Below are 26,732 nucleotides of genomic sequence, written 5' to 3'. Positions count from 1 at the left end.
ATATTTTGAATAATCACTGGTAATATGATACATATGGAGGTATGCAGGTCTCTTAGATAGACTCACAAACCAACGAACGACACGCAGAAACGGGCCCCAGTTTGGAAATTCTTTTCCGTTGGCCGACCACAGCGCAGGTGGACGGATGATCTCGTGAATGTGGCCGGCAGAAAGTGGTTGCACCAATCCAAAAACATAGAACATTGGAAGGAAGGAGGCACTCTAATAACAATTATTAATGCCATGAACCGTTAACCATTTCATAATTTAAGTCGGTTTATAATATAGTGGTTTTAGAAACCAACTGGAATTCAATGGAAATTTTAGAGTAAATAAAACGCTTATTATTATCTACAAACATGGTTGCATGATATAATACCAGTACTTAGGTTTACTTATACAACTTGGGAGTAATAACTATTCCCCGAATTACTAAGTTACAACCGATCGTGATAGGTATCTAGTGAGCTATAAAAGGAAGGACATAAAATGAATCTAGCCTATCTCTGCGTCACTGACTTTATATCTACGCTATTACATTCAAGATCACCTATATTTTTGCCAAATAGACGATTTCATTTACCACCTAACGACGAGGTAATATAGATTTATATTTCGTCCAATACATTGATTCTTTTGAATCCTTAAATGATTTATCTAAGTCATTTTACACGCAATGTATGTGATACAAAGCGGGGTTCGGTCGTATTTAATGAACGGTAATACAAAGCCACAATATACTTAACTGGAATGAAAGTTTAGTGGTTTCTATTCAGTATGTTTTCGGGATTAGATCTGTTTTCTTATTTTGTCAAAGACCCGAGAAAGGTACATTAACGAACTCTCTCTATTGTAAACAATGAAATGTCAACAGGGTTTCAATGTTGATTCGCGTTTGGGTTAAATATAGGTACGAGTTTATACGTACCTAAATAAAATTAAGAGATCAAGGCAATGATATACTTTTATATTGTCTGTACGAATCCACACATATAAAGAGTGTTTTTTTAGATAAAGTATTCAAAAACACAGTTATACATAAAATATCTAAACGTATATGACCATTATCGTTGAGTATTTAAAACGTCTAGTACCTTATGTACTAAAATTAACAATATGTGATAAAAATATGTAACAAAAATTAATCTCTAGCCCTGTACAGGTGCGTAGGTATATAGTTTCTTATCAATTCGTATATTATTTATATGAACTACTAGCAAATTCGGCGAACTCCGTTTCGCCACCAGAAGGCTTCGTTTTATGTAACATTTTGTTTGGTGATCCCGCTTTTCTGTTGAAATTTTTCCTGAATTTTCTTTGCTATAAAGACCTTTCCAACAAATGCAAACCCGTGGAAATCTGTTCGTGCGTTCTGGAGTTATAGCGTCAGGAAGGAAAACCCGACTTATTTTTATATAGTAGAAGATGTATTCCAAGTACGTAATCCAACACTAAACCGCATTAAAAATAATAATCAACCCCAATGTACAATGTTAAGCTACAAAAATTAGGATGGTTTTATGTTCTTGTAGTTTTAGCTTAATAAGAGCCACTGTGGACTAAAGAGTATCCAATTCGCCGGTATCCGGTGTCTCATTGTTGGAATAGAGAGTACAATGCCGGTACCGAACAACCATTCAAGCGATTGTTGTATTCACTAACCACAACAAATTGCTTGCTGTTTTTTCTTTTTTAAACATTTATATTTTTTAGTAAAGAGAAGGAATTCTCCTTAGAAAATAAACTAATATGAAGTATCGGAAACGATTTTTTCAGTAAATATCCACTTATGAATTATTTCTTCTTAAGCTTTTACCTACTCGGTTTGTAATGTTCTTGCGTTTGAAAATACATAAAACTAAAATATCCACATATATATACATAAAACTTCCTTTTTGAAGTGAAACTTCTTTATCGGGGTTGGAAAAAAAATTAGTGTAACATTTTTTCGTTACGCGTCACATTTTTCCGTTACGCGCCATCTTTTGAAGTGAAACTTCTTTATCGACGTATGGGAGAAATTTTGTAGCAGGTTACGCGCCATGTTGCTTTTTGAAGTCAAACTTCTTTATCGGCGTTGAAAAATTTTTCACACATTAGTCACATTTTTCGGTTACGCGCCATCTTTTTCTTGTCCCTACCACGGTTGATCCAAAGAGATTCGAAGACATTAGTAACAAAAATATATAATAACGATAACAATGATAGTAATACTAATAATTCTATTACAATTAATGAAATTCTGTAATAATCTTAGTACTACCTAGTAGTACAGTAATAAGTTAAAATGAAATAATTGTATGTATTTGTATTCATGTCTATGATAATAAAAGCCTTTTGTTAAACTTTATCTAATTTAACTTTATTTAACGAATTTCTGTAAAGTTGCATATACTTAGTAGATCATTTTTCGAAAAATAAGGTAAAGAAGTTTCACTTCTTACGTGTGTACACCTAGTACACGCACACATTTTTTGTTTATACATTATAATTTACAAGATGTATTAACTATCAACCTTAGCGTTTTGTTTGCGTTGATGAACAAACAATTTAATCGAATCAAATATGTTAGATTTTAAGTTAAATTTCGTATAGAACTAGCGCAGGCTTACGCGATCGAGAGCTCTCGCTAGCAGTGATAAGTGACCGAGAGAGTGCAATCTACCGATAATAAATAGCAAAATCTAAATTAATTTCTAATTTTTTAATTTGATCGTATTGATTTACGGTTTTACGATGTTTTTTTTTAGTAAAAAAACTAAAGTTATTCATATTATGAATGTTATTTCTAATTTCAAAAGAATAAATCAATCATGTTTACTCGGAATCTTTCGAAAACAGAACTACTTTTTAGGTCTTCCCTTAGCAAGCATACATACATTAAAGAAATTAACAATTTTTTTTATAAAAATTAAACTACCTGGTTTAAAGGCAAGATTTAAAGGCAAATAAAACAGAGCATTGTAAGTATAAAACTATATTTATTATACTTAGTAGTAATTTTATCTCTTAATGAGAACTTTTCTATCCTTAAAGCTAATAAACGATCTGACTATTCAGCCATTAGATAATTAATAATCGACTCTTAGAGCCAAATGACAGAACGAGACAAACGTAAACTTAATGTTCATTGCAAAACAATTATTTCTATATTGGCTGATTCAATTTCGTCTATAAAAGTGAGGTACTTAGGCATCTTCAGACATTGACTGCTTCTTCTTCTTTTTCTTCTTTTCGCTTTTAGGTGTTTTCTGCTCTGTTACATCCATCTCTTCTTTTACTTCCGTGTCTGGATCCTCCTTTACTTCCGAGACAAGAGATTGCTTTTTCTTTTTCTTCTTTTCGCTTTTTGGTGTCTTCTCTTCTGCTACATCCATTTCTTCTTTAACTTCCGGTTCCTCTTTTACATCAGATGTAAGGGATTGCTTTTTCTTCTTTTTCTTCTTCTCCGAGACTGATCCATTCAACTGACCGTCTACATCATCGTTGGATTCTTCTTTAACTTTTTTCTTCGGTGTGACCTGCAAGTGATATTGATAAAATAATAAACTACTTCAAATTACAGCTAGTTATTTGATAATAGTAATATAGAAGTAATATTTTTATATAAATATCCAACTTGTATGCATTAACATTGCTACCACTTTTAGGAAAGACTGTGCCATAAGTATCCGGAACCAACCCTTAGCACCATTTTATAATAGATAAAAGTAGTTAAATAAGTGATTTATACAAATACAGACCGCCTCAGCACCATCTTCCAGCTTGATCTTTTTGGTAGAGACTTGTTCATCTGGCGAGTGTTCTCTCTTAACAGGTTTCTGTCCTAAGGTGCTGTCTCCCGCAGTCGGATAATGATGCACCTCACTATAATATAATATCCATATCAAATTCACACCATAATAAGTACACATGTTAAGTCCAAAAAACTTCTGAATGTAAGTTAACTGCATTGAATAGTTAAGCCTCACTTATTCATAGTTTGACTTTAAATGTTACAAAGATATACACCACTCACATTGCAAATGATTAAGAAGAATGTAAACAATATAAAAAAAGTTTAATATTATATATTTTTAAATACATATAATATATGAATAAGAATCTAGAGGTCAAACTAAGTGGGGTTAGGTTGTGAAAAATATATTAAAGTACTAACATTTTAATACCTACAGCAAAAACTTCTAAATAATTAAAATGACATTATATAAACAGACGTTAATATCAGCTACATAGATTTAAAAAAAAATTATGTACAATATATAGAGATACAAATCTAAAAGGTATAGACATAACAATGTAAAGGCTATTTTTCTCTATGGTTATGATTGGCTTAATCTCTTATTAAAAACATATCAAAGCAGGATAAGGCCCAATCAATAATTATAAATCCAAGGAAAATCACAGATGAAACTTTTAAATAAAACAAGTAATAATTCAAATTTACTTACCTTTTACTATGATATTTTTCAAATTTGCTTTTGGCTTTAGCTGTCCCGCTGATTCTTTTTATGTTGCCTTCCTCTAACAGCCTAAGTTTGTTCTCTAGCTTTACTTTATGTTCAGCACCAAGTTCAAAAGATACATCATCACCAAATGCATCAACACGTGTTACTAGTGCTGCCTTTGCAGCCAACATTCGAGACATTTTGCCCTTGTTCTTTGTGCTACATTGGCCAACTAACTGCGCATGATATATGAGCCCATACTTTGGAGTATCTTTCTTAGTCTTTAATGCTCTGAAAAGTGCCTTTTCAGCACCAAAAATCTGTATAGTTGAAGCTGGGTGTTTAGCTAAATTCATTAAGGAACCTGCATGAGCAATTAACCTAGCTCCAATATGTTCCCCAATCAACACTGTTAAATTTGGTGCCATAGCCATCATTCTAGCCTTCAAGTAGTCAGTTAAATGAGTCCTATAATCTGTAATATTTATGATTTCATCACACAAGTTCTGGATATTGACAATATCATCATCAGATATTTCTGTGCCCATAGAAATCTCAGCAGCTTCTTTCACTTTCTCCTCTAAGTCCTCTGGAAGAATATCTGACAAATCAGTTCCTGAAGCATTGTCACGAGTACCCATCAATTTCACAATTTTTACAAATAATGTATTATCTGTTATAATTTTTCCAAGCTCAGGAAAATGCCAACCATACCACTCACGGCATCTCATTACATAATTGTTTAATTCCTTATCCAAATCATCAAGCAAGCATTGTGCTTGCACAATCATAGTATCAATTTTGTCTGGAGAGAATTTCAGTTTATATCTTGATAGGGAATGTGCTAATCCAAGAGCCATAGCTGTCATCTCTTTCTTAGGCAAGCCAGTAAGAAGACTATCCATTTGAGATCTAATACATCTCATCAACTCTTGTACATTGCTATTTGAAACACATTGTAAGTCAAATTTCTCTCTAATTGCATTACCCAACTTAGCATCACCCACCAGAAGTTGTTCTTGAATATCTTTAGAGACATATTTTTTTAGGGCCTTCTTTAATGTCTTAGAAAGTTTTCCTTCAATTGCTGCAGTTGTTGCTGCAAGAGCTTCAGTGGTGTCTTCAAATTTTATAAAGTTCTTTAATTTAACCCTGTAAAAAAAAATATATAATATATCATTAACTAGACTTAGTGACTTAGTATGTCTCCAATACATAATTGTGTACTTTAATCTTGTAGGAGCAATTTATTTTTGAGAAAATAACAACTCATGTCTAAGAGCTAACTAGTTTAACTACTTATAAGTTATGCATGGAGGCTATATAATACATGAAGCAATTTTTTTTAGTAACATGTGGTGTAACAGATATTTAAAAACAAAGTATAAACTTACACTGATGCTGCTCCCTCTGGTGTGTTAAATTCTTGATACACATTATCAATTTCAGATAATTTTGACTCATCCAACAACTAGAACAAAACAGTTTTATCATCATAATAAAATTTAATAGAACAGTAATTGGCTTGTGTGAAGAATGTTTTTTAAGTATGGTCGAGTACTAAATATTAATAAAAGGGGTAATCTAAACTTCTCAGACTCCCACAGCTAATTTATATACGTTATTTTTTATAATTCTTAGCAAAATTATAGTAAAAACACCTAATTTGTCGAGATAAGTGGAAGCTTGGAGAGGTTATATTCAACACGTGTGATGCTCACCTTAAAAATAGCGTACCCCGCCGGGGTTTCGAAGAGCACCAACATTTCACCTATTCACTTTATATATTGGAATTAAATCAATCGCGCTGAAGAACACAAACTCTCTTTTTATAATTTATTAATATTCCAAACCGTAGAAAGCAATGCTCAACGTCGCATCGCGTCGCGACTTGCGAGTTGCGCAGACTTTGACAGTTGATAAATGACAATTAATCAAATATGACAATTGACAAGTGATGCGTATAGCGGATCCGGAGAACTAATAAAATATTACTGATCAATTTATCTAGTTTAATAATTCATAGTGGTTCTTTTATTACAGATGTTTTAAATAGCAATGTTAATTTAACCAATACTTAGCTTCATTTCAATAGAATTATGTATATAGATGAGCAAGCACAATTTGTTTCAAACTCATATTTTACTCATTTAAACTCTATCAAATATCGCATATTAAAAACCTACGGATGTAAATAATTCCGCCTGACAAAAATTGTTTACGGTTTGATTAAATCCTAATAGAAGATAATATAAGCAATTTTTATATGGAAAAGTTTTGTTTAATTTGACACTTTCAGCTGCAAAAGTTGAACCGCTTTCGATTGAATTTCCTTTAGCACACTTTTTCTATGTACTTAAGTATTTTTTAATCTAAATCCAGCTAATACTTTAGAAATATAATTAAAAAATCAGTGGTGCTGCTTTTCTTTGATCTTGGCCTCGGATAATGAAATATTATATATAAATTGTTGCATGATTATTATTTTCTTTACAGTCAAGCAAATGATCGGACTTCGGACACGCCGCAAATTTCGCCTTCGGAGTAAAAGCATGTTAAATGGGCTCATAGAAAGAAAAGTCTGTTCGTGTACATCTTTGATTCGAACGCAGGACTTCAGGGTGAAGAGGCTAACACCACTACACGCTAAAGCCACTAAGCCAAACCTGGTCTGTAAAAATGCATATATATTATTTTAAAAATACATATATATTTATTTTAGTATTAGCCATTTTCATGGCTATTTTCATCGTCGTCATTCATAGATAAAACAGACGTATCGATAACGGACCGTTAAAGTACCTATTATTAATGTTTGCTAAGACGGTGCCACAGAATAAAGTTGTAGTGAGTTGGACTGGGTTTGTATCCGCAGGGAGCGATTACTGTATCCAATAATCCAACAGTTACAAGTTCTTGCAACCTGCCTTCCTAGTTCCTGTACACTGGAGACTTGAGACAAACGGCTTGAGCTCATAAAACACTTAGATTGACAATATAGCATTCTCTTATTTAGGAACGAAGAGGGGAGAATTCACACATTAAAAAGAAAATAAATTTTGCAAACCTTTAAAAATGTTTATTTTGAATTTAACACTGAACGTTTCAAACCAGCGTACATGGCCACGAAGACTGACGGATTGACTTGAAAGAAGGTAAAGTATATTTTCTTAACTTTTTGATATACCTACTCATCGACTGATGGCTACCATGTACGTCATCAGATTATTGGGTCTCGGTAGCAATAACGATTTCTGTCTTGTCGCCTTGTCCCCTTAGTGACCAAGACATAGATGCTAATCTGACTAACAAATAATAATCGCTTAGATCCAAAGTTGTACATGAAAATAATCATAATGAAGGCAAAGGGACTGTTTTGTATGTAAATATTATAACCAGCGTTAAGTAGGTATAGTTTTCACGTATTACAGCTAAAAAAATTAATTAAGGAAGTCTTAAGCCAAACTTAGTCCTTTATTAAATGTAACGCTACGTTTAAATAATCGTAAAAAAAACTGATTAGTAACGATGTAAATAAGAAAGTGTCGCTCATGGCAATGACGTATTGAATTGGCTTATCTAGCTTTATAATAAAACTACTATATACTAAAGCTCTCTAAAATGTAAGTATAAATTATTGTAAATCTCGAATACTGCTCTTAAAGCTAAATTGTCTTCGGCACGTTGAACTCAACGAGAACTTTAAGCAGCTAATCGATGCTCTAGCTGCAAGTGGCGCGTAATTACCTAACTCACATGATCGTGATAGGATATTAATGTTAAACAATAATCTTGTGTAAACTTTAGCATAATTCCTAAGGTTTTCATACAATAAGGCAGTGATAATGAAGATTATGTGGTTTTACTATTAATACAATCACGGACTCTAGGGAATTATTGATATAACATAATAAATTATATGTTAATCCGAACAATTCCACTTTGATAAGTCCAATATTGCTGCTAGCTTTATTTCCATTAATTTTATTTTATTTATTTATTTATTTACACTTCGTTGCAAATAGAATAAATACAATACATAAAAATTATAAGCGATGCAACGGGCGGCCTTATCGCTAATAAGCGATCTCTTCCAGGCAACCCTAGTTAAGAGAAAAACTTTAATTTCCTCGACACAGATGATTATTGAATTTTCACTTTTATTTGTTGCAAAGAATTAATGCTTTAAGGAGGTTAACAAGGAAAAGATTTATTCTCTTTGATACCGTTACTAGTGTTAATGATGGCCTAGTAAAAGGACAGTGTTTGCTGAGGTCCACTCGGGCCGAAATGTGTTCTGTTGATACAGCTGCCTTGGCTGCTTGGGCGGGCGGGACTAAAACCAACGCTTATGTCAATAAGGACAGCTTTAGGCATTCTACGTAAAAAATAAGGACAGGTTCTCTTTGTATTTTATTTAAAACCTCGAGTAAGACAAAATACTATTTTCACGCAATTATAAAAATATTTCAAATGTAATCTTAAGCAGCAGCGTTAATGTAATCTTGATCAGTGTTGGCCTAGTGGATTCAGCGTGCGACGCTCATCCCAGAGGCCGTAGGTTCGAACCCCGGCTGTGCACCAGTGGACTTTCTTTCTATGTGCGCATTTAACATTCACTCGAACGGTGAAGGAAAACATCGTGAGGAAACCGACATGTCTTAAACCCAAAAAGTCGACGGCATGTCAGGTACTGGAGGCTGATCACCTTACCTATTATATTGAAAAATGATCATGAAACAGATTAGAAAATTTGAGGCCCAGACCTAAAGAGGTTGTAGCGCCACTGTGTGAGTGAAATTATAACTCGAGGTTCTATAAAGATTTTTCGCGTTATTATTCACTGTCACCTGATCCGAGAAAATAATAAAGCATATTTAAGTAAAAAATAAGCGACATAAAATAAATAGCAGGCGATCCTCGAGAGCGCAATTTATCTAGGAAACTTGTCATGTGTGCGTCAGAAGAATGCCGCGCGGGCCCGGGATGTTTTACCGGGGAAACTTTAATCGTGCCTCTTACCTTGGCAACCCCCTTCGCCTTCACCCTCATACCCACCGCGGATCCCGTGAAACCTGTCGTAAATGCTTTTTCGAATTGCAGGAATAAGCGAAACCCGACGCTTTGTGATAAAAAATGCAGTAGGTATTCGAGAGCTGAAACATTTTTAATAGAATTTTGAGCCGAAAAGCAAGTTGAACTTCTAAAAATTACAAGTATAGGCCCAATAAAGCTTACAATAGGATCACTAATTATTTGCCTCAATCTAAGTATCTAGTATAAAATAATTGTTATATTTGCTATTGCAACAATTTTATACTTAGGCAGACGTAAAATAGACCAGTGCAGATAGCCTTCAAAATAAATAAAAAGTGAAAAAAATTACAGTAGGATGAAACCCATTAGAAAGGCAGGGGAATATGATCAAAATGAAAGGAAAAATAAATTACGGTCGATCTGAGGTCGGGAAGGGGTAGGGGGGGGAGTTTTAAGGGTAAAAAACGGTTTATCTCGATTTCCGGCAAAACTACAAGTCCTATCGAAGAAAGCTAAATGGCAAAGTTGTAGGTAATAAAAAGATCTAAAACTTTTGTATTTACACATTTTTCACATAACCTCAAAATTGGTGTGAAAAATTCAAAAAACCAAGTTTTTGGTTTTTTATTTTTATCTTTTACAAAAATTTCTTTTTTTAAACGAAATTTGGTGAAAACTTACCTTATTATGTCCCAAATATACTGTAATTTATTTGATTAAAAATATTTATTTGTTCGCCTTATTTTGAATTAATATCGAAAAAACACCCTAATTTTCAATCGAAAATTCTGACGTCAAAATTTCAGCTTTTTTCAAAGGGTTGGTATGCTTTCAGTTCGTTGAAATCTCTACTTTCCTATGGTAAAAAAATATATATATATTACCATAGTAAATCTTCTCAGAAAACGCAAAAAATCGTATGCAGTAACGCCCAGACCTGTCATCCCCTTCCTTACTTCTCTATGAAATACGAAAATTTTAGCCCATCTAAAGGCTAAACTTTTTTTTTAGGTCACTCAGGTATATATAAGTTATCTTAAAATAGTAATAAATAGGCATCTGATTATAATTTAAAGAAGATTCATAGAGAAGTAGGGAAGGGTATGACGGGTCTGGGCGTTACTGCATACGATGATTTGCATTTTCTGAGAAGATTTTCTATGGTAATATATATATATTTTTTTACCATAGGAAAGTAGAGATTTCAACGAACTGAAAGCACACCAACCCTTGAAAAAAAGCTGAAATTTTGACGTCAGAATTTTCGATTGAAAATTAGGGTGTTTTTTCGATATTAATTCAAAATAAGGCGAACAAATAAATATTTTTAATCAAATAAATTACAGTATATTTGGGACATTATAAGGTAAGTTTTCCCCAAATTTCGTTTAAAAAATAAATTTTTGTAAAAGATAAAAATAAAAAACCAAAAACTTGGTTTTTTGAATTTTTCACACCAATTTTGAGGTTATGTGAAAAATGTGTAAATACAAAAGTTTTAGATCTTTTTATTACCTACAACTTTGCCATTTAACTTTCTTCGATAGGACTTTTAGTTTTGCCGGAAATCGAGGTAAACCGTTTTTTACCCTTAAAACTCCCCCCCCTACCCCTTCCCGACCTCAGATCGACCGTAATTTATTTTTCCTTTCATTTTGATCATATTCCCCTGCTTTCCTAATGGGTTTCATCCTACTGTAATTTTTTTTGGTTTCAAAAATTATCGGCACTGGTCTAAAAGAAATATAAATAGGTATAATGATAACTTGTGGCTAAAAGTTGTATATTACCAACAAAAATTAAATAAAGTAAAGTTGCTCAGAGAATCCTCATACCTAATCATAGTGGCGTTTCGATATTGAAAATACATTTTTGGACTTTTAATACGGTACCTACCCACTAGATGTTACGCCCATAATCTATCTACATTCTACAGTTCATATGGTACTATATAAGTAGCTATTGTTGTATCACCTCTACGTCCGAAGTTCCACAACTGAGCGTTTTTTGCACCACCACTATGTAAAACCAGATGCGCATTGAAATATTTCCGAACCAATTCGAATAAGGGTACTTCGAGAAAAGAGCGTACCAGTTCTTAAAACATCGGAAACGCACTCGCTAGCCCTCTGGCATAGAGTGTCCATGGGCGGAGGTATCACTCAACATTAGGTTGGCCCGTTTGCCCCCAGATCTATAAAAAAAAGCTACCATCACTAATTATCGCATATCGCAACACATTAATGACTCTTTGAAGTACATAGAGGTACTAATTTCGAGCCTTCTACTCATTCAGCCTGGCTTGGAATTTAGGAATTAGTGACGTTCGTAATGAGGCCTGCGTTGGTATGGCTTCTTCTATAGAGTTACACGTACCCTTTGATATAATTGTCCCATTCGACTTAAACGTCTGAAATTCGGGACTGCGCGTAGCTATTAAGTTACTTATAATTTACTCAGATATTAAACGTAACAACCGTATAGAATCAAAGCAAACAATGTTACATTCATTACGACCCTACAGTAATGTCGATAGGTAATTTTCCAGAAATTAATAATGAAATTAAATTCTATAATCAAGATAGCTATGTATACTCAACAATATATTCTAATTTCGACGACCATTATACATTTATTAGGCTCATTGATTTATTAGGTTCCATCCCAATTGATCACAATTAATAGCGCTATGAGATGAAATAGAGTATAAGTGTTCATAATCAGGAATTTATCACTTGAATAAACTACTATGAGAATACACAGACTACAATATTTACAGATTTTACAATATAAAAGAAAGCAGATTCTTCACTCTGTGGTTGTAAGTACATATTAAGAACCGATTTCATGATTTTCAGAATACAAGATTTCCAAATCTATTGTATGTATGTGTAATTTTCCGAAGTTTTTACCCATTGATATACAAAAAACCCAAGATGCACAGTCTCGAATAAAAGTAACGCTCGAAAGTGTCCCGAAACACTATTTCTGTCCCTTTCTATAACAGTATGTCTATAACAGTATATGTTACAAGCATATATTATTGCAAAATCAACCTTACGCGAATTGCTTAAAGTTGTTATTACAACGCAGTGTATACGTACTTAAAGCAATAAAATTTTACGACCGACCGTGGTCGGTAGGACAAGGTATTGAGTGGAGTCGAACATGACTTTTTTATTTACAACTATTTAACATAATTTTAAATATATCCGACACATCGGGTGCTTTACAGCGTGCGTGGTCACGGTGACTGAAGACAAAATGTGTTGGATGTTAAATAGTTGTAAATTTATAATAATACATAACTTTAATCCGGTTAAAAAGTTTTTCTTTAAATTAAAAAAAATGTTAAATTGGCTACCTCCTGACCCACACTTTATATAGCGTAAATATATTTGTCAAAAACTACACTCAAAAAAGTTCAAAAGTACATAAATTTATTTATAAAAAAAAACACAAATAAATAACATCAACTCCACTTATTAGACGCGAGACTATTTGAAATGAGCGCACAATTTAGAATGTTGGGCTCATTTTTTGAGGACGTTTTTTTAACGTTGAGTGTGCATCTTGGGTTTTTTGTATATCAATGTTTTTACCTATGAATTTATTAATATTCAGAACTTAATCTCAGTTGCTAAGTTTTAGTCGAAATTAAGAAGAGCGAGAAAATATTTCAAAAATGGAACGGGAAATCACGTAGCTATTTGAAATCTGGTGAAGCATCTGCATTCGAATTGAATCCCAGTCGAGAGGCCGCAGAATTTAACGTACACTACGGGATCGGGATATCGCCTCTATTCCTAATCGCTTTTAGTTAAACCGCACTATGTGATAAAAGAAATTCTAAAAACCCTAATGCTTGGTATCTATGGATTTTTCCCTGCGGCTTTGTATATTGTATACCAACTTATTTACTTCAGGATGAAGACGAATAGTCTTCGACGCATATTGGAATTCTTCTTTTACTTTTCATTTTGATTATATTGAGATAGATAGAGGTACAATTATTGGTACTATAAAAATTACCTTTCAACCTCACTGAGTAGCGACAATAATTCTTTCGAATTTGTTAAAGACTACTAATCTTCAAAATGTGATTAATGTAGTAGACGATAAGTTTTCTACGAAGAAAGTCCACTCTTTCTTTTGAAGATTGGACTACTTAAATGGCTGTAAGGTTTTAAAGTACGTCAATTAACAGTAACAATATGTAATAATATCGAAAATAAATGTAGCGATATGCACTTTACACGGAAGATTTTTTTCTCATATTTACAAAAATCATTTAGACGTGCAGTGGTTCATGTTTCTTCCCAAAGCAATCTCTGTAGACAAATGAAGACTATCGTATTATCTCAGGTTGGGAGGCATGTGGGATCCAGGGGGTGGGGGCTGGACAGTGGATGAATGTCGATCGTTATGTCCGAGCAAGTAATATTGTGTATATCCTTGATCGAGTTACTGACGCATAAATAGTTTATCGTAAATATATATTGTTCACTGGCTATGAAACGTATTAAGAGATGACGTTAATCAACTTGTAGCATCATATACTGGGAGTAGTTGATTTGAACTTTAAAATGTTGTTATTTTGTTTGTTTAAAATTAATGATTTTTTATGAAGGCTCATATTTAGGGAGAGTGTTGTAATATTTAAATTTCGCGCCTTTTGCTCCATAGACCTGAGTTGTCTTTTATGTCAAGTCTGTTTCTCGTTTGTTTTTTTCCTTCTCTCTACTCTGTGAACATTACTAGCCGATGTATTGTTTTGTAAAACTAAATAAAGTTATTTTCAACAACTTGTTTCTATTAAATCTAAACAATTAATATATTTTCCTGCACTTGTCATATTAAATGGCAAGGTTTTGTTAATAAAATAGAATGTTTTGGATTTTCTCCTGTAATCATTCTTGGTGTTTACATGGGGCTTAAGTCGTTAACAGGATCATTGTGAAAAAAGATAAAATTAGATATAATTACACTTGCAATATCTGATATGTGAATGAAATGTTTGGAGTTAAATTTCATACAATTTTGAACAATATATACGTATATCGAAAACAATAACGTATTAAATCGTTTTAATGAGTTATTGTTTTCGATATACGTATTTATGTTCGTGCATATTTAAATTACTATATTCAAACATATTTTCTAAAAATATAAGAAATGTATGAAACTTCCCAAACCACTCTAAAAATGTTAGAAAAGTTGTGTAACTTTCAGTAACTGTTTCACTTTGCGCAAATCATACGGAGCCGCAAAGTTTCCCGCTGAATTATGTATTGTACTTCCACTTTGACAATTATCATTTTGACGTATTGAACATTATTTGAAACTTGTAACATTGATTTTATTATAAAATTTAAACTGTGTTTTATGAGACAAGAATATAAAAGTATTCTCAACTGTAATATTATGCACCTTCAGGCATCAAAGTCAAACATGATATAAAATACATATTTATTCTTTCTTCTGTTTATACAACCTCGAAAATAGAAAAAGGAACCCTTACCGCGTACATCGTTACATTTATATAGTTAGAAATGATGTCGCTAAGGATCAAGCGGTACAAAAACTCAACATTGAAGTTAGTCCAAGCGCCCCAACCGAAACAGTAGGTTCGTAATGCAACGTACTAATGCCTTGATCACACGTACCGAGCAAACCGGCGAGACAGTAAAATGGTTCTCGGCCGAGACAGTGTAGTAAGCGAGTAGCTGTTCACACACATTTTGAAATCATTCAGTTCTATTGAGACTACAATTCGGACAAGATGGATCGAAAAAAAGATAATTAGAAAATATACAAAGTTACTCATTCCTTAGAAAATTACTTTTCATTAGAGCGCTCGGCCGAGCACTCGGCGCTATGTTTATACGTACCGAGTACTCGACCGAGAGTATTGTCTCGCCGGTTTGCTCGGTCCGTGTGATCAAGGCATAAAGTACGGATTTTTTTTTTTTTATATATTCAAGGGTGTCTCCTGAATGTAAATCCAAGTTGGCGTCATGACTTACGGTTCGCTTCAGCCGCGTTTTGTCGAATATCTCGCGAACTGCGCATCGTACGACAAAAATTGTAGAGATGATTTTTATAGATAATAATAATTGCCATCTTTTTTATTTAAAACTTTTTTGTACTTAGACTAAGTTCCGGACAGCACCTCGCCTGTCGCAATGTCAGTGTACGGCGCGTTCCCAAGGTTGCGACATCAGCGTTACGCATATTGAAAGAAATTTATCAAAATTGAATATAAAAACCGGCGACGTTAAAGGAAGTTAAAGGTTATCGGTGCTACTCTGAATATTCATTCAAAAAAAGTCATGACTATACAAGCTATTGTTTCATATTAATCGATTCCAAGTCTATGTAATATTACTTTTTGTAAATTTTTAGAAGTAAAGTGGCATAAGCTAACTACGCTGTTTATAATGATATAAAGTTTTGGATTTATTTTACACTGGTAAAGGGATTTGAGCATGAGTATCTCAACGTTGTGTAAACGCTCTCTCTCACTTGGCTGTTTGATTTTTTGTATGTATGCACTTGCTCATACCGTAAACGAAAAAACCGGTATGTCTTAGAAGATAAAATAATAATTACCTATTTGTCTATAAAAATAAAAACAATGAAAGAGACCTCCAATCTAATGCCAACATCCATACTAAGTGTCCTTATTATGCAACCACAGGATAATTATTATTCATGTACATCTCAAAACTGTGATAAAAAATGACTCGGCTTTCTTAAGTTTCATGTAATTTTCTAATACATTTTCATAAGTGTTTGATTGCCCTCATTTTAACACGTGTAATGCTTGAGAATTAATACAATAAAATCAAATTACGTAAACTATAATTTATCTATCATTGACCAGTTTATTTCTCCCTTCTCAACATTCTGCAACAATCTCCACTCGTTAGTTCGATGTTAGACGATTCATATGCCCATTGGTTCTCATCACACTTCATATTAATTAGATTATATGTAAATGAAATATGTTTGTAAAATATTTAGAATTGTACGTTGATCTTTCAACCTTTATTAAAACCCTAAATTAAGTATGGATTGACACTGTTATAATTGAATTACGTACTTCGAGTTTGTACATTACAGTAATTATCTACTGTGGTAATCCACTTATTGTGATTGGGGCTATCACTTAAGTGTGCTGTAACTAATGTGTAGACCTTACATTGGCAAAAGCGTTTTGAAGTAATTTTTAAGTCTATAGTTTATGACTCAAATTCTTGTTCTCAGTTTCAGTTTTCTTTTGGGTTAATGATTTGAAATCAATATAGCTTTTCTTAAATAGCTTTTATTAATCAAAAAAGGTCGAACCTGATTTACTTAACTTATCTTTATTAGTGATCATATCAACTTATTTTTTAGCACGTCACATTTAATATATATATTTCTGTCCCAATTTGCTTATCAATTAGTTGTTTATCATTATACATATATTCAGCTATAAGAAAACAATACAATTAAACATTTTGTTCATTAAATTTAAATATGACATTGATAGGTTTTCAATCAAAAACAAAAGACGGTATCACAATAACAAAATTATTCCCATGATTTGCATAATTAGGTTGCATGTCCTTGTTTAGTAGCTGCCATTGCGTACCACACGCTATTGAAGAACACCCAAATTAACTTGTGTATGAAAGGCAAATAGAACAAACCCTTCACTTTGTCCACTCTACAGTTATCTGCAAGAACATAAAGATTTTTTTTTAATAATGAAACGAAAGCTGTTTTAGTAAATGGGCGTTATTTTTAACTATCTGTGCTAGTTCACACGCATTATTTTCGTCGCCATTATATAAATGAACCAGTAATTCCTGAGTGATGCGCGTTAAACCAAACTAATTATTATTCATCTTCATAACATAAATGTCTACCAAAAACTACTAAAGCTTACTTCTCTCCAATATGGCCGAGATTTCACTAGGCTTCCTAAATTTAGAATAGGTCATAAGATGTATTGGTATGATCGTCAGCGCCCCCAGAACCATTATGCAGAATTGTGCCAGGCGAGTTCTGTTTGGGGACGTGATGAACATCTTTCCACCCGGTTTCAGAGCCGATACGCAGCTTTCTAGAAAGACGTCTAAATTGGCCACATGTTCCACCACCTCCGACGCTACTACTGCGTCATAGTGGTTTGGGAACAGTTTTGAATGTTCCTGAAAAACAAATCTATGATGAATTGTATATTATATCCAAAGAACAGCTTTTATTTTAAAATTGATGTTTTTTTAAATTCATTCGCGTTGAGATCATACACAATATTTTCATCATTTACCTCTATAGTAGTGTTGAGGTATGTCGGTTTATTGGCAGCAACTACTTCGTCGACCTTACTATGTTCCTTTGCTAGACCTATTAAAAGAGGGCTAGGGTCCACTCCCGTCACCTCGGCACCAAGTTTTGCGAACTCCTAAGACATATCGAACGTTATAATGCAAATCATCAAATCAAAATTGTTTTTTAATATGATATGTTTGTGCTTGTGTAAAATTAATGAAACCTGCTTGGAAAAATTCAGCTTTTACCTGTATAATAATGATCATTATAATATTGTTTACTTTGAGGATGGATGAAAGATTGTAGAAGCATGATCTTCAAATATGTAATTTCTATATTCTGTTTACATAATACAACACATAAAGTTTTTTTTTAAATTAATTACTAAAAATTATTAAAAAACATTAATTGAATTCAAGTTACTCATGTGAATGTTTTATACACTACTTTTGTTCTGATGTACTTAAAAATATATTTAATAGAAATATATCGATTTGTAATCAAATTATATTTTAAATGTTACCTCCGTAACGACGCCGCCACCGCACCCGACTTCTAAAACCTTTTTGCCCTTTAAAGATTTCGACGTAAGTTTTGTACCACTTGAAGCTAATAATTCTTCTGCCATGAATGGTATTCTGAAAAAACATTAAGCAGTCTTTAATTTTTATCAACAATTAATCTGCCTTTGCGGTATATTATAATATGTGGTATATTATATACTAACACATATAATATATATATTTTAGTATATATATATAATAGTTTCCCAGTATGCCTGCGACCTGCGCCATTGGAGGGTTACAAATCATTGTATATATTTATCTTTGTATATATATATACAAAGACGGGTTGACTGCAATATTTCTCGATTTTTACACTATTTAGAATGTAGTATATCACATTTTCAATAAGCTGAAATGTGATATACCACATTCCAGAAAAAATAATTGACATAAAGGTACTCTCATTTTTAGGAGGTTTTTTTTCAGGCTGTTTGAGAGTAAGCTACCCTCGCCAAAACAGACCGAGCCAAGCTGTAAAGGCCCTTAAGGCCAACAGCGAGATTCCATTAAAAAACTTAGTTTTTCGTCGTTTATTCAGTTTCAACTGCGATTCCAAGAGAAGTGCGCGTAATTGAAGCAATAAGTGACAGAATCGGTTTAGATATATACTTTAAACATCGAATATAGGCTTTTTCTATATGATTATTATTCATTCTTTCTAATTATTTTAATATAACTTAATTAAACGAATTAAATTTAATTAATTGTATAGTATAATTGTTATGCACTGTATAGTTATTTTTTATTGAATAATTGTAGGCTGGTGAGCAGTGTTGGCCTATTAGCTTCAGCGTGCGACTCTCATCCCTGAGGTCGTAGGTTCGATCCCCTGCTGTGCACCAATATACTTTCTTTATATGTGCGCATTTAGCATTCGCTCGAACGGTGAAGGAAAACATCGTGAGGAAACCGACATGTCTTAGACCCAAAAAGTTAAACGGCGTGTGTCAGGCACTGGAAGCTCCTGATCTTCTACTTGCCTATTAGATTGAAAAATGATCATGATACAGATTCAGAAATCTGAGGCCCAGACCTAAAGAGGTTGTAGCGCCAATTTTTTTAATTGTAGGCTGGAATACGAACCGGGTAACAAGTATTTTCTTAAATGACAAGAAAGTGGATATACCTGACGCTGTTAAACAGCTGCAACCCCCAAAGTGCACCATCTGGGCTCCACCAGGAATCCATCAGATCGCTGTGTCTGTGTACCTCTTCCTCGTCTACGGAGGACGCCATTACTATTTGTTCACGCATATCTAAGGAACATTAAAAATGGAAGATTAAATAAATATCAGAATTTGACTGCGAAGAAAAAATTGCTTCATGTTCAAAACAGCAAACTTTAGATTTATAAAAAAAATGATACTAATCACCTATGTAGTCTAAAAATGGTTAAAAATATTAACTCAAACTCCATCTCAAAATATCTTTATTCATATAGGTAAACAAGTACACTTATGAACGTCAAGAAAAAGTTAAATTAATTGTAGTTCGCAAGTCAAGAGCGTAGAGCGGGCAAGATTATTTATATAAATTATTATAAGAGATTAAATATATGAGTCATTGTTGATGATAATCTTGTGGGCCTCGGCCTCCGCAAGTATATTTCGCCATCATAATCTATGTCGTGCTTCTTGCTTCCCACTTCGAACACCTCGAAATAATCTCGTTCTCGGTGACGTCCCGGTGACGGAGGTGGTGGACAAACAGCCTAGCCCCTATGCCTAGCCCTTTACATTCGGGAGATTAAACATATATGTGTTACATATTATTGTGTATACAAATCTACTTATTTATCATTATTATCAATAAATAATTTATTCCCTATAGTTATCTTGTTTGTAAGCAACATACAATAATAACATTGAACATATTTCGATCAAACTAAGGATTTACGACTCAGTTTTATTTAACAAATAAAAAAGCCATTCAATACAATTCAATAATATAACATGAATACCTGAGAAATTTGAGGACTACTTTCGTTACAGTTTAAACACACTCACTTAATATTGAAAACTAATCATTTTTTACATGTTACTTCGTTTATATACGTACTAGGGCCAAGTTTTGTATTCGTTCATAAATTAAAATGAATACAGCATGTTTCAAAATAATTTTAATTCGCTATTTTCCCATATAGGAAATTACGCAAATGAATTCTCTGTAATATTTGATAATTATTATACCGCAAATGTTTGATAAAAAATTATAAATTGATGTTCTAAAATTACTCACGAGGAACACCATTGTTATTTCTATGTGGACGCGCCCGTGTTCTCGATGGTAACAGGCTCTACAGCCCTGCGATTCTGTAACTCACTTCACGAACTCACACAGCGGTTTTCGCATCGGCGGTCTCTCTCAAATCAGTCGTGAAGCAGTGATTTTATGATTTGGCATTCTGATAAACAATAAAGTGCAAGCTCCCACCTTTTCAGAATGCCAAATCATAAAATGACTGCTTCACGACTGATTTGAGAGCGACCGCCGATGCGAAAACCGCTGTGTGAGTTCGTGAAGTGAGTTACAGAATCGCAGGGCAGGTTTGCTAGTCAATGAGCAGAACTCACTTCGACAAGACATAGGTAGTAGTACAAGATCTAATAGAGTGATCATCACTACCACCAGAAGCTGATTTTACATGACATCGGAGGTAGGAGACGGGTGTACCTATTCTATCCATTTCTTCAACTTTTGTTTGTAGCAGATCGCTTGCTCCTTTCTGTCTGTTCATAAAAAAGTATAAATACGTGTTCTTTAATTTCATACCCTGTAGTTCTACAAAATTTGGACAATCATACTTACTGTGCATTAACACTGTTTTCGTATTTATTATTAATAATTAAAATTTATAATTGAAATTGAAATACATTAATCTGTTGAATTATTTAGTGTTGAATGAGTCGTTGAGATATGGTTTCGACTTTGTACTTTTTGTTAGTTTTATATTTATTTAAAAACGCTCACCCATTACTCATAAAATATTGTCGATAACTTTTTCAATATTTCCGCTTAACGGTAAACCAATTTTACAGTAAATGACTTGACGATGTGATGAATAAAACGCAGAAACTTCACGTGAAAAGAGATTGATGTATATCAAGGATTGGCTTTCTGCATGCCTGTATTCCTGGCTGCATCACTGATAGTCATACAAAAATAATATTTGAATTTTGAATGCATATCCCAACGCAATGCATGCTCATGTGCGTCAAATAATGAATTATTGTACTTCACAATTATAAATATGGTTTTAACTAAGGATGCACCACTACAACTGCAAGAAGTGCAATGGCATAATAAAAGTCCTGAAAAACAAACGCCCGGAAATCTAATAAAAATTATGTTACAATTGTATCTATAATTCTCAAATGAAGATTATTGTTTCCAGGTGCGAAGTCACTGAGTGTTAAAAATGTTGCATTTCTAAATAAAATCAGTCAATAATTTATTGTATTAATCAAGTTCACGATTAACTTAAATTACAGATTGCATCCTGTAAACGTGCATATTAATAAATTATGTATGCGATCGATAGATCGATATGTATATGTTTTTTATACAATAATTATCGCGTCGCTCATTACAGTGTTGTATTCAGGAACAACATGTTACAATTGCTACTATTCCCTTTTTTCTTTGGATGAATCAATCGATTTAAAATAAAATACATGATAAACTATTTATAATATATGTTTATGATTGACGAAAAACAGTTTATTTACATGTTTATGAACCTATTCTCAAAAAACAAACCTAAATTTTAATATAATCTTCACTGTACAATACAAATAGGCAATTTAAATAACAATTATTAATTGTGCATCATGAATGTTATGCTCTATAGTAGAAAGGAAGTATACTTAAATTGAATTACTGAAAATGATAGTAGTAATGTTTTTTTTAGAACAGGGGGCAATCGGGCCGGAGGCTGATATTAAGTGATACCACCGCCCATGGCCACTCGCAATGCCAGAGGGCTCACGAGTGCGTTGCTGGACTTTTAAGAATTGGTATGCTCTTTTCTTTACGGACCCTAAGTCGCATTGGTCCGAAATGCGAATGCGATGTGAACTGGAATAATGTATGAAGATGAAGTTTTTTGAAAATAGGTTATTATTTGAACTATAAATAATCAACACTATTGTTTTTTTTAATACTTTACCAATTCCGAGTACTTTACATAACACCGATACATACTTAATTAAATAAATTATTTCTGATTATATAAATTGTTTGCTTAATATAAATTTTCCCATACACTGTGAAATTTTACCTCAAAACTAACATATTTATTTTTTCGATTTTATTAAAATGATTCAGTAAAAGTGATGCTTCTATTGAAATACGTTACATAGGTCATAGGATTTCTATGTAAAATGAAATCTTTAAAGTTACGCCGTAAGTTTCACAATAGACCCGGAAAGCAAAACAAATATCGTTTGGTAATTATACTGTCTGTCTGTGATATTAAGTATAAATCAATACCTCAGTACATAGTTCTATTGAAAGCTACATAAGCTCCAAAACCAACCAAGGTAACACGTGTTCCAATAATTTATATACTATTTGTAAAGGACAGCGACTTGCATGTTTGCACAGCTAATGATGATTGATCGAGGTCTCACCGAACTAATTCCACCAGCTTTTAGTCACTTTTGATATTTTAGTTTAGCCTCGTGTGGTTTTGTTTATTAGACCGGAGCTGAATGATTAAATTTGGTGTGAGTATGTTAATGAGGGAATCGGTAAGTGTGTACTGCCCTGTGATTCTGTAACTCACTTCACGAACTCACACAGCGGTTTTCGCATCGGCGGTCTCTCTCAAATCAGTCGTGAAGCAGTCATTTTATGATTTGGCATTCTGATAAACAATAAAGTACAAGCTCCCACCTTTAATAAATCTTAGAGTGAATTTTAATAACTTGTAATATACTCATTTGTGTATTTGTAAAAATAATACTTTTACTTTAATAAGAGTAGATTTCATTGGATAGTTTTTTGTTTTAAAAAAACCCTTATAGCGTTTCTATTTGGAGAGTTGTCTTCATTAACATTTCAGGAGATTAGGCAATTTCTGGTAATCTGAAAAGCGTATAGTTCGAATCTTAATCTTTCAGGTACTGGACCTTTCAGATAGTAATGACCCTACATAACTTGACGCATTCTTAATAAAATATATAAAAAATTAACTTTTGTACTAACTATTTGCCGTGGCTCGCAAAGCATGCAAGAGGTTATAGTAAGGTCTGTTAGTTATACAAGTCGACAGCGAATGCGCTGGTAAGTTGCAATACAACGGTGTAATATTAAAACGATGCGATATCTCTGTTGCTACTATTATAAGGAATTAAATTCTCCATATATATAAACACACAATTTAAAAATTTAAACAAAGCTAGACTGCATAACATACCTTCTGCATCTTGTAAAAATGTATATAATCTACAATATGTTGAATATTGCAGAAAAAATCCTGATGTAACTAAGCAACAAATATAAAATGTTTGTCCATTAATCTGTTTAAATAACAGTGTAAAAAATGATATTTTTTTTTTCAGAGGTAAGAAAAATAGTCACGTAAAATCAATGACTTTTAAAAACCTTGCATACAGCGTGGTATTACGTTCGCTTAATACATTAAAATGAAATATTTTATGTTTGTGATATGAAAGTTCCAAGCAACATATTATAGCAATAATCATAAAGTTAAATATCACCGCTCTGACGCCATTTAATATTTCTTTAAATTGCTGCCCACCCGCCCCACAACCGCACTGAGCCGAAGAAACAAACAACATCGTCACTGATTCATCTGAATTACAGGTTGACGTAATTACTAAGATACTTAAGATACTTCGGATCTAAGATAACTGGGAGGAAATTTAGTTAGGTTTTTTTTTAAATTACTGTCAAGTAACATAAGTAATAGTATTTTTACCGTACCGTATGAGCAAATGTTAATAGTACCTACATATCGAACGAAAAATCCATTGGGGCTCACTCGAAGCCCTAATCTCACATTGGGCTTAAGAAACGCCTAACTACTAAGCAGCTATATACAATAATCAGTAGACACACTAAATTAAACACAAAAAACTTCGCTATATTTTGCAACATGATTAAAAGTGTTATATGGAACGTGTATATTACGGAACCTAAATAAGCCGTCATATTGTTAAAATGAACATGTTTTTTAACAAATTACGATTTCCTGACGATAATGAACGTGCCTAAGAAATAATAGGCCAATTTGTGAGTTGTGAGTAGCCTAGCAACACCCCCGTTGCAACTTGAAGGAAAACCTACAAATATTGTTCAATTAGAGACTTAAGCTCAGTTTCAAATAGGCTTAATTTTTTTGAGACGGTTTAAATTTTAATGTTTATAGGATAGGCGTAAACAAACAGGCGGCAGAGGATACATTAAATTGAAAATTAATATTCCAGCCCTGCGATTCTGTAACTCACTTTTCGAACTCACACAGCGGTTTTCGCATCGGCGGTCGCTCTGAAATCAGTCGTGAAGCAGTCATTTTATGATTTGCATTCTGAAAAGATGGGAGCTTGTAGTTTATTGTTTATTAGAATGCCAAATCATAAAATGACTGCTTCACGACTGATTTCAGAGCGACCGCCGATGCGAAAACCGCTGTGTGAGTTCGAAAAGTGAGTTACAGAATCGCAGGGCAGAGCTGAACATAAAACACGAATATAGATTTGTATCCACAAATAGGTAGGTAACTAATGTTGTGTCGATATACTTGACCTATGTAATGCTTGACCTTTGACAAAGCATTGTTAGATGTAGCGAATAATCTTTTTACGGTTACGAAGTTTAGTGTAAAAATTAACAATGTGTATAATGTATATATTATAATATTATATATGTATGTATACAAAAAGTAAAATAAATCAGTGGCGCTACAGCCTTTTTTTAGGTCTGGGCCTCAGATTTCTGTATCTGTTTCATAATCATTTATCAATCTTTCTTTTTGGGTCTAAGGAGAGCCGATTTCCTCAGGATGATTTATTTCACTGTTCGAGCGAATGTTAAATGCGCATATAGAAAGAAAGTCCATTGGTGCACAGCCGGGGATCGAACCTACGACCTCAGTGATGAGATTGGCAAGCTGAAGCCACTAGCGCAACACTGCTGGTACATTATTAATACTATATAGTCAAGAAAAAAAATATTACCGTAAAACGCCTGTTTATAATTTCTATTACGAAAAATAAGATATAGCTACTATACAATAGAAATATACTACTTCTCCATTCACGTATGCACTTCCAAAGATGTTTTAAGGCACATAAAATTGTTAATACCGAAACTTTTTTTTAAATTTGTTTTAGGAATTTTTTCTATGTCTTACTACATACTACATACTACTAACTCGTATGCACAAGCATACATGCCTTAAAAATGACAACAGAGTAAACAATAATTTGTAGAATAGTATATTCGGCAGTTCCCCTTAAATTTTGATTATGAAAATAATTCAAATGCATAGAAAAATTCTTAACTTGTTTAATACAGAAAATGACTAAATTATGTACCTGTTTTATTTACCAATGACTACTTAATGAATGATTATAAAAGAAATGAGAACCTTACCCTTCTAAATTTTGATTACCACAATAATTCAAATACATAGAATCCTCCGTTTTTCCAATTCAGAAGATGATTATCTACCTGTGTTATGTACCAATGACTACTTAAATGATTATAACAGAAATGAAAATAAGAATATATACGTAAGCAATCGATTTTAATTTTAGCAATTATTTCTCTATGACAAAATATATTATTTAAGTATTCGGTATTCGGCCGAATAATATGTAGATATTCGGTATTCGGCCGAATATAATAAAAGCAGCCGAATAGGCCGAATACCGAATAGTAACCGAATATTCGTTGCAAGTCTAATAATTTGGTTTATTTAGGTCGAGTGAATCAATTATATCAAAGTACAGTTTTTCCTTTGCCATAAACATATGAACGATCTATTAGAATTATCTCTCATTACCTGGTTGGTTTGAAAACAATCCCACTCCCTCATTTCCTCCCAACGTACCGGCGCAGTTTACTACGCTGAAGTATGAAATAGAATTGTAAATTTCGTTCAAAACTCTGAGAAAAATTGCTCTAGCGTACGTGTTCTCGCCTGAAAAAGTTCCGCTTAATTTTTTTATTAAAACGTAAACTAGTTGGTAATTTTGTTAGCTGGCTGTAAGTTAGTGGATGCACATCTTTTAATACTGCACTTTGTAATAAATTGTTTACATTCTGTTTAAAGGTAAAACAAAAAAAAGGACTTTACAAGAAAATTACTAGACAACCAAATTACGTTAGT

At 33.0% G+C, this 26,732-nt stretch overlaps 2 protein-coding genes and 1 long non-coding RNA gene across 3 annotated transcripts; 1 reads left to right on the top strand and 2 right to left on the bottom strand.

Annotated features, from left to right (window-relative positions):
- Window positions 1-2,961: 2,961 nt before the first annotated feature.
- Window positions 2,962-6,357, bottom strand: LOC125050924 (nucleolar protein 58). Its single transcript, XM_047651010.1, has 5 exons — window positions 6,170-6,357; window positions 5,843-5,919; window positions 4,452-5,600; window positions 3,744-3,867; window positions 2,962-3,521 (listed from the first exon to the last, which is right to left on the bottom strand). The coding sequence occupies exons 1-5, from the start codon at window positions 6,212-6,214 to the stop codon at window positions 3,189-3,191; spliced, it is 1,728 nt and encodes a 575-aa protein (XP_047506966.1). The 5' UTR covers window positions 6,215-6,357; the 3' UTR covers window positions 2,962-3,188.
- Window positions 6,358-16,792: 10,435 nt separating this feature from the next.
- On the bottom strand, window positions 16,793-20,446 carry LOC125051221 (ubiquinone biosynthesis O-methyltransferase, mitochondrial-like). Its single transcript, XM_047651430.1, has 6 exons — window positions 20,334-20,446; window positions 19,500-19,629; window positions 18,331-18,445; window positions 17,806-17,940; window positions 17,422-17,686; window positions 16,793-17,209 (listed from the first exon to the last, which is right to left on the bottom strand). The coding sequence occupies exons 2-6, from the start codon at window positions 19,625-19,627 to the stop codon at window positions 17,085-17,087; spliced, it is 768 nt and encodes a 255-aa protein (XP_047507386.1). The 5' UTR covers window positions 19,628-19,629; window positions 20,334-20,446; the 3' UTR covers window positions 16,793-17,084.
- A 5,407-nt stretch (window positions 20,447-25,853) lies between these two features.
- On the top strand, window positions 25,854-26,290 carry LOC125051089. Its single transcript, XR_007117241.1, has 2 exons — window positions 25,854-26,191; window positions 26,222-26,290. It is a non-coding gene; the product is annotated as an uncharacterized LOC125051089 (long non-coding RNA).
- Window positions 26,291-26,732: the final 442 nt, after the last annotated feature.

This window comes from Pieris napi, chromosome 7, assembly GCF_905475465.1.
Source record: "Pieris napi chromosome 7, ilPieNapi1.2, whole genome shotgun sequence".
Classification (NCBI taxonomy): Eukaryota; Metazoa; Arthropoda; class Insecta; order Lepidoptera; family Pieridae; genus Pieris; species Pieris napi.
Note: the sequence above shows the minus strand (reverse complement) of the source record. Positions and strands in the feature narration are given on the sequence as shown.

Coding starts and splice junctions, on each gene's coding strand:
- LOC125050924 (XM_047651010.1), bottom strand. CDS start 6,214: ATGTTGGTGCTCTTCGAAACCCCGGCGGGGTACGCTATTTTTAAG. Junction 5,920..6,169: donor CGGGGTACGCTATTTTTAAG/GTGAGCATCACA, acceptor GTTTTGTTCTAG/TTGTTGGATGAGTCAAAATT. Junction 5,601..5,842: donor CCAGAGGGAGCAGCATCAGT/GTAAGTTTATAC, acceptor TTTTTTTTACAG/GGTTAAATTAAAGAACTTTA.
- LOC125051221 (XM_047651430.1), bottom strand. CDS start 19,627: ATGCGTGAACAAATAGTAATGGCGTCCTCCGTAGACGAGGAAGAGGTA. Junction 18,446..19,499: donor CAGCTGTTTAACAGCGTCAG/GTATATCCACTT, acceptor ATGTTTTTTCAG/AATACCATTCATGGCAGAAG. Junction 17,941..18,330: donor GTGGCGGCGTCGTTACGGAG/GTAACATTTAAA, acceptor GATATGTCTTAG/GAGTTCGCAAAACTTGGTGC.